This window comes from Oxyura jamaicensis, chromosome 21 (assembly GCF_011077185.1).
Source record: "Oxyura jamaicensis isolate SHBP4307 breed ruddy duck chromosome 21, BPBGC_Ojam_1.0, whole genome shotgun sequence".
Taxonomy (NCBI): Eukaryota; Metazoa; Chordata; class Aves; order Anseriformes; family Anatidae; genus Oxyura; species Oxyura jamaicensis.
This window is the reverse complement of record NC_048913.1, coordinates 1,206,144-1,214,347: the sequence shown is the minus strand read 5'-3', so window position 1 is coordinate 1,214,347 and position 8,204 is coordinate 1,206,144. Positions and strand designations below refer to the sequence as shown.

Below are 8,204 nucleotides of genomic sequence, written 5' to 3'. Positions count from 1 at the left end.
ATCATCTCCGAGCCCCCGGCCCCGATCATCTCCGAGCCCCCGGCCCCCATTTCCTGGCCCCGATTTCCCAGCCCCACCTGCAGGCAGCAGGGCCAGCTCCAGGCCTTACCCCATGGCACACCTCAGGGAATGTGCCCTGTCACCTAGAAAGGCTCTGTCCAGCCCCCTATCTGTAATTACTGTTACACTACGAGAATAATTTTGGTCTCAACAGCTTTATGTTACTGTTCCTGGTGAAACAACATTTATCAATTTTTGTAAGGCGGTGAATGCGGTAAAAATGAGCTGTAGCAGGTTTCAAGTTTGAATGCTGAATTCATTGCCCTTAGAGTGAAAGTAGGACCAGCTTTAGATGTCCTGAGGATGAAATTGTGTCACAGGTGTGATGATTCAAGGAGGTAGTGTGGCAAAACGTGCAGGGAAAGGTAAGATCTTATTTTAAATGTGAAGAAACTGACCATTTCAGTGTACAGATGCTCTTACAGATGAAAACGTTAAGTCACGCCACAGTTACAGAAGACTATTTCTCTCCCCTGAACTTGCACAAATGCAGTTATTAGCTTATAAAATGTGTCAGCATGCTAATAGCATGGTATTGGACTCTGGCTTCCTGGAGAGTTTTTGCAAACTCACCTGCCCCTAACTGGGTCATTGAACTGTAGCAGTTGTAGCACTAGGGCTCAGGCAGCATGAGATAGCACTAAAGCTCTTTCTCACTGTCTTCTGACCTATTCTGATATTCTTAATGCTTTCTGATGTTGTTCCATTTCTACGCTGGGACATTCAACCTCTTACCAGACTCGATGATTCCAAGCAAAGGCTACAATGGAGAACTGACTAAAACTTCAGTTTGTTCCCCTTAGCAGCTCTTCTGTCCCATCAGGCTGTAAAATGTAAAATCAGGCCAGCCAAGAAGACCGCCAAAGCTTAGTCTTGTTACCTTCCCAGAATTGATCACTGGAACAACGAGAAGGAGCGTCTTGTTCTCATCACAGATCGGTCCCTCCTGATCTGTAAATACGACTTCATCAGCCTGCAGTGCCAGCACGTGACGAGGATTTCACTCAATGCAGTTGATACCATCTCTGTAGGAGAGTTTGAGTTCCCACCTAAATCTCTGAACAAGTAAGTTGATGTAGTAATATTGTAGTAGCTTGGGCTTGACAACCTTTAGTTTTAACCATTGGACACGTTTTGAGAGTTCTTCCTTTTGCTGGTGTTAACTCATTTACTTCATTTACAGTTACTGAAACTTCATTGGAAGATCAGAGTAGCTGCGGTCTTGCTTGGACACTTACTAGTTGCATTAAAAGCGAGTTGCTCAAGGACAAGACCGGTAGATTTGGGAGAAGTTCATTGCCATTATGAAGCGCAGTAAGCAGCAGCAGTACCGTAGCATTATTAGAAAGCCAGGTGTAAAGGTCAGGTCATACTTAAGCGTAGGTTACTACAGGCAATACGGTTTATCCCTTGTGTCCTAGTTGTCTCATCAGCTTAACCTTCTTGTACTCAGCTTATAAGAACGTATCTTTACGTGTTGCAGGGATGGAATTATTTAGATGTTTAATTATTTTATCATGTTCCTAGAGAAAAGCATATTAAACAGCTTAGCCGCCAGTTTTAAGTAGGACTCTTTCAGAAGGCACACCTCTAATTAAACTCACTGCAAAAATTCTTACCGTATCGATTCTGCTGTCTTCAACCTCAGGCGAGAAGGTATTGGGGTTCGCATTCAGTGGGACAAGCAAAGCCGTGCCTCCTTCATCAGCCGATGGAACCCGTGGTCGACAAGCGTCCCGTACGCCACGTTCACCGAACACCCAATGGCAGATGCTGATGAGAAGATCACATCCCTTTGTCTGGTAAGGAAATCGCCTCTCCTATTCTAGATGGCTTCTTGGTATCGCAGGCTGGATACTACTTAGATCAGTTTGAAAAGGCACAGCAGGTAAATCAAACAAGCAGCTAAATCAAAGATAGAAGAACTAAGAGCTGCAAGCTGTGTTTCCCCAGTCTCCATATTAAATGTCAGAAGGTAAAGATTATGACATGCAAGATCTATCACAACTAAAGCTGTAGCGTTAATGCTTTACACTTCAACATCAGCAGCTCTTTGCCTGTGAAAGCATAATGCTTTTTAAAACAATGGAAAAACATCTTGGTGTTTTTTTATCTTTCAGTTGGAAAACTTTAAAACCCAGCTAATTCAAGCTGTGAAGAAAGCCCATAAGGAGTGTCCGTTGCCAGGAAGGGCTAACGGTGTACTGGTGCTGGAGCGTCCTCTTCTGATCGAAACGTACCTGGGCTTGATGTCTTTCATCAACAATGAAGCCAAACTCGGCTACTCAATGACAAGAGGCAAAATTGGATTTTAAAATTCACTGCATTTAATCTTTTCAAGGGAAGGTGATTTTATATTAGTCTCCTGGGGAGAGTACACACTGTGGCAGAATATTTGATAATCAAAGGGGAAAAGTTACGGGAATTAAAGGGGGTGGCTGTAGAACTAATCAGTCCCAGGAGGCCCTGGTTGTTAAGGAAATCACTAGAATGCACAAGCCAGCTTAACCTGAAGCAGACACAAGGTGGTGTCATTCTTGTTTCTAATTTACGCTTACTGGGTCTTACATGGGGCCAGTGAGCAGTGGTTATTTCCTCTTCCATTTCTAACTACATGTTCTTCCCTGTTAATTCCATGCGATTGATTTCTGCTGCAGCCACTCTACAGCTATCCAAGGTACTGCAGCATGTTCATGCCATATTACAGTGCCCTATACACAGTGTCACACAGTGTCAAATCATGTGGTGTGCTTGAGACTGTTTAAAGCAGCATTAGTGCCTCAGTTACAGTAATCTTAGCATTTTGATTAATACCCGTTAAGAATTTTGAGAGCTGCGTCAGTCTTCAGCGAAGCAGTCAGCAAATTTTGTTAAAGCTGCACTGCCACATCTGCTCAGAAGCAGTGTATACAAACCATTACTTTAGAAACTGAAGCATATGGCTGAACATATTAGCTTTTTGTAAGAAATAGTTCCCTCTCTCACTTGAGGTTTACTTGCCAGGTTCTCCCATATTTTCTTGCTGCAACCATAGAATAAAGGCTATCTTGAGAGTGTTGCCAAAAGCCTCATAAACACATTTGCCTTCAAAGTTATTATTTACAGGAAGTTTTATAACTTAAAGTGATTCTACTTTGATCAGATTTATATTCTTTGTAATTTTTCCTAAATTTACTGTGGTTTGGGACAGCAGCAGTACAGGACTTCCTACTACCTAAAAATCTGAGCGTTTGTACTTACCCTCATACTAGTCTCTAGTACTGCATTTCAGGAGCAGTGCAAGAGATACTAAAACCAGAATTACTCCTGAGGTTACTGTAACAAGCTTTGCCATTGTGTAGGACCTTCTATACAGTGTTCTACCAGAGCATTTGTCTGCGTAACTACAATACTGAGTGCTGTGCTGCAGTGGTATTTTCTTGAACTTAAAATAGATGTGGATTTCTGAAATTTATATAAAACTGAAATCATGACGGAATGCAACAAGCTGCATGCCCCTTTCAATGCATTTTCTAAGGTATCTATTTATTTTATCTTGCAATAAAGTTAAATGCCAACTAAATTTGTTCTTCATTCTTCATTTTGTGGAGACAGAGTCTGTCAAATTAAGGAGCAAAAAAAAAAAACACAAATTCCTCAAGGTGTTTCTTTCCCTTGAAGAAGCATAGGCTGGCTACTCAAATGAAAGATAAAGGAGGGGCCAAGAGCTTTTTCCTTACTGATCATTGGATAGTTGGTTGAAAAACTTCCCTTTCAGTTCCCTGTAATATATTCTAAAGTACCAGGTATGATCCTTCTTGGAAAGGTTCAGTGCAGTAAATCTAGGGTAGTCCAGGCACACCCGTTACCATCTTAGACTGGAAAAGTAATTACTTTATATCAGTTCATTTGCTTTCTGAACAAAAAACTTGGTTTGCTTTAACAGTAATCAATATGCCAGAAAGTGTAGCAGTAGAGCCATTGGTAAGACAACTGTTAGTTTAATACAGGGGAAAAAAAATCTTAGAATAAAAGCTGTGTATTGCTGTGTGTGCACGTAGCAGTTCCCTTACATTAGGATAAACAGCTACGTAATCATGTCATCCATAACAGAAATAGCAGCAAAACAGGCAATGCAGGTTTATAGTTAAGAGTCATACCAAGTTTATAACTATCAAAATATTTATTGGAAATTATCAAATTTAAATAACAGCTATACATTATATACACTGAGATACAATTTTAGAAAGTAAAATTCCCTAGTTGATAAAATTTCAAAGAAAGTTCAACTACATCAAAACTAGTTTTCTTAAAATCCAGACTTCATTCTCTATGCTTTAGTTGCAACACCATTCAAATATAAACACAGTACTTTACAGATTGGAGTTCGGTTATGCTCCTTCAAATAAATATAAGTACAAAAACCTCCAGGTTGGGCAATGGGGTTTGACCCCCCCTCAAATTTGAGAGCATTTTTAATTCAGCTGATAGTTATTTCACCTCTTCTCTTTCTAAGTAACACATACAAAAGTTATCCTTGCTCAGAAGTGCCATGGAATCTCCACTAGGATGCCAGCAGAGAGAGACGATCTGGAAGTCACCTGCAGAAACAGATCACAGTTTGTCAGCAAGAAACCACCTCTTATTCCAGGCCTTTCCCTACGCTAAGTCACACACATTGCAAAAAAATATTCTCCTAATTTAGGAGCTTTAACAGGGAGTTTGATTTTGTTCCTGTTATAGTAGAGCCAATCTGCTCTCTAATATCTCAGTGCAAGAAATCTGAGTTACTGACCATTTCCCCAAAACCGACAGTTACTTTGTACTCCATATACAAGCATAATCAAGTTTGGAGACTCATCATTTTAATGCAAACAAATGCCACAAGACTGTCCACTGCTGCACAGCTGCATGCTCTGATGATCCAGCTGCTACTTGTGGAGAAAAGAAAAAGCTGAATCTGATTTATTTTCTGTTTAATAAGCAGAAAGACGTTGTGATCTAGCTAATGGCCTGGTATCACTCACTGCAAACCATAAAGATTCCCATAACACAGGCTGACCTAGAGTTCAGGTTCCCATATGGTCTTCTATCTTCATATACCAGACTTAACTCAGTTTTCCCTGCTAGTATTTTTGTGGTTGTAGCTTGTTCTCAGAATACCTCAAGACATTCTAGTCATTTCCGAGTATTACAACACTTGGCATTCTGCACAGAGACAGTGTCTATGTAAATAAACTTACATAAATGTAAAGCTTAAGAACTCAATGTATCACACAATTAAAGCAACAATTAAGCCATTAGCCCCTGTGCTCTGTCCGTGACGTATTTTACTGTGTGTGCTGTCTCATTTCAAATGTCTTTAAAGGGTAGAAGCACCTGATTTTAAGGATCTCCAAGACCACAGCTAAACCTTTGCATGATAATGTTTGGACCAATATAAATGTGGAAGGAAGTCTGTAAGAAGCTGATGATTGCTTGTGGAAGTAATTGCAGAGCTTTACCTTCCATTGGAACCTGCACTGACACACATCCAGCTGGGGACCATAAGTAGACTTTGCTATTTCCTGTACACACAGCAAGTCGAGGTTGTCGTGGATCCCACTGGAAGGACTGGATGGCACACAGCTGCTCTAGGACTACAGATAGTTTCAGCTTTTGAATGTCCCAGATCCAGACAGCATTAGGAATGTTATCTGTCAGAAAACAAAAAGGTAATCACGTCAACAGCAGAAGGAAAATAGAGATCTCTCAGCCCTTCTAGAAGCAACTCAGTTTGCCTTCCAGTCCTTCGCTGGCTTTTATCAAATTATTCACAATTGCGCTTCTGTTAGCAGACTTTGCCTCTGAACCACAACTTTCGCATCCTGACATGAACAGCCCTCGGGCCTGTCGAAGGGAAAAACTGAATGTTAATCCCACAACTTTTACTATCTGTGTTAATCACAAGTCGCACAATGACAGGTTGTGAAGAATTCTGCCTTCACAGACACGCACGCTGTATAAATAGAGGAAGGATTTGTGTACTTCATTTTCCAATACAGTGACCTCATATAGATTTGAGGAAATATAGAACAGACAATTTCTGTTAAATATAAAGCCAAAACCAAGGTAACGTAATGATAAGCAGGTCTCACAGCTCAATACTTTACACATGCTACACACAGAACATAGGCTGAATTTCCACTGTAGTTAAGTGTTTACACAGTATAGATCTAATTTTAAACTGGGCCTGAGTCTTTCCACAGTGCAAAATTACTCATCTGTTATTGCCCGTTTCTGTAAGAAAACACCACATATAATGAGGAGGTTTCCCCTTTAGTCGGGGGCAGTAGGAACTCACCGTTTTTGGTTGCCAGGAAGCAGTTATCTGAACTGAATGCCAACATCCCAATCCCCATTTTGGGATTAGCTCTATCAGCAACTGGTTTGATATACTGGAAAGAGACTGGAACCTGGGAAATGTCATCTGGAAGTGGAAATAAAGGTGCTTTACTAAACAAGCCTGCACAGACAATATTTTTATTCCAACTGTTAAAATCTCTTAAATGATAGGGCAGGATTTTACTCTTCTCCAAGATGTTTCAATCAGAAACCTGAGTGTTTAAGACATTGCATCTTTATATCAACAGTTTATTGTTCTTACCCTTCTACAAAAAAGAAAAATGGACTAGAAATCCTGGCAATTCTGAAACTAAACTATATAAAACGTTAAGATGAAGTTTTCCATTAGTATCTCTAACAAATACCAAGGCAAAGCAAAGGTGAGTTACTGTTACAGTACCACAAAAAATAAGACAGTAAGAACAATAGAAAAATACCAATTATATATCGTCTACTTTATCTTTAGTATTTCAGAGTCCATTGTCTGTGGGTAAGCTTAAAGCATTGCTAGGACTACAGCTTCCCAGACAAAAGCCAAATCCTCTTTTCTTGCCTTTTTACACAACCTGATAGATACTAAAGGATTAATCATTATCCTAAAACAAATAGCAATGCTGCAACACCTTCCAATTTTGATATTAAAAGTCACAAACTGCCACACACTATGATAAAATTCTTAATTACTAGTCAGGTGAACTATCACTATTATCTGCTACAGTTAAATTAACTCCAAGGCATGAGATAATATTGCATAGGTTGAACAGATCAGAAACAAAAAACACACAATGTTAAGGTAATTCTTCCAAGCAACTCCAGGATTGAGATCTGGCAACGTCTCCTATGCCCAAGCAATTACAGTTCTCTTGTACAATACCCCACTAGCCTTAGCCTGCCTTCAAACCATCCTGCAGACAGCACCCTCACTAGCATGGATGCTTACTGACCTTGAAGCCCTTCAGTTAACTCAGGGGGCTTGAGCACAGCATCCAGAGGATCCATTCCAATATCAAACAGGCAGAGTTTTTACCTATGATGTTTATTTATAGAAAGACTTCAAATGGCAAGGTCAAGTGTTTCATTTTAGTAAACTCTGGCTTACATTTACTTTGTGTGCTGAAGAGAGAACTAGCCAACACTCTCGTCGGTGGGAAAGAAAGTCTCTCCGTTTCAACAGATGGAGGTTTCTCCACTTCTTTATACACAACCTACAAAGAAACAAGTGAGAGTTCTACAGAAGGGCCTAGGACCATTTGAACACGGACTATTAACAAATCATTCACATTCTACTAGTCGAGTGTATTACATCTCAGCACCCCTTAGTTCATTAGAGGAAAGGGTTTCAGCAGGCAAATCACTGAGTCCAGCATTCTCAGTGAATCATTTGTTTGTTGGAACCATGAACAAGAAAACATTCCTGTGACAAATAACTGAAAATGAAAATAAATGAAAAAGTTTTGCTGACGTGTTTAATGGATCATGCCTTGCTTCTGGTTAAGAGACAATAGCACCACCACGGGAATTTTGCAGACTTAATAGTCTACACACGTGAATTCTTAAAGGACATCTGTCCAGACACAAGATTAGACCTTCCTCCTCAATGGCACACAGCACTACTACACTGTGGTCTTTTTACCTTAAAGACTTGAAGAATGAGAGCAGCTTATGATTTTTGGAACAAGAGCTACAGCTCTGCCTGCAGCCAACTACCCAGAATCTATGGGGCCAGAGACTACGCATATCACAGAATCACAGAATTTCTAGGTTGGAAGAGACCTCAAGAT

The 8,204-nt window shown here is 40.2% G+C and overlaps 2 protein-coding genes across 2 annotated transcripts in view; one reads left to right on the top strand and one right to left on the bottom strand.

Moving 5' to 3' along the window:
- Nucleotides 1–3,622, top strand: part of TPRG1L (tumor protein p63 regulated 1 like) — a 4,223-nt gene extending 601 nt beyond the window's left edge. The window contains exons 3-5 of the mRNA XM_035344737.1: nucleotides 949–1,125; nucleotides 1,709–1,862; nucleotides 2,181–3,622. Coding sequence (XP_035200628.1) covers nucleotides 949–1,125; nucleotides 1,709–1,862; nucleotides 2,181–2,375 — 526 coding nt within the window. The 3' untranslated portion in view covers nucleotides 2,376–3,622. The remainder of the gene's footprint in view (nucleotides 1–948; nucleotides 1,126–1,708; nucleotides 1,863–2,180) is intronic.
- A 581-nt stretch (nucleotides 3,623–4,203) lies between these two features.
- The window catches only part of WRAP73 (WD repeat containing, antisense to TP73), a 20,288-nt gene continuing 16,287 nt past the window's right edge, over nucleotides 4,204–8,204 (bottom strand). The window contains exons 9-12 of the mRNA XM_035344733.1: nucleotides 7,523–7,628; nucleotides 6,383–6,508; nucleotides 5,544–5,735; nucleotides 4,204–4,640 (exon numbers count right to left, since the gene is read on the bottom strand). Coding sequence (XP_035200624.1) covers nucleotides 4,531–4,640; nucleotides 5,544–5,735; nucleotides 6,383–6,508; nucleotides 7,523–7,628 — 534 coding nt within the window. The 3' untranslated portion in view covers nucleotides 4,204–4,530. The remainder of the gene's footprint in view (nucleotides 4,641–5,543; nucleotides 5,736–6,382; nucleotides 6,509–7,522; nucleotides 7,629–8,204) is intronic.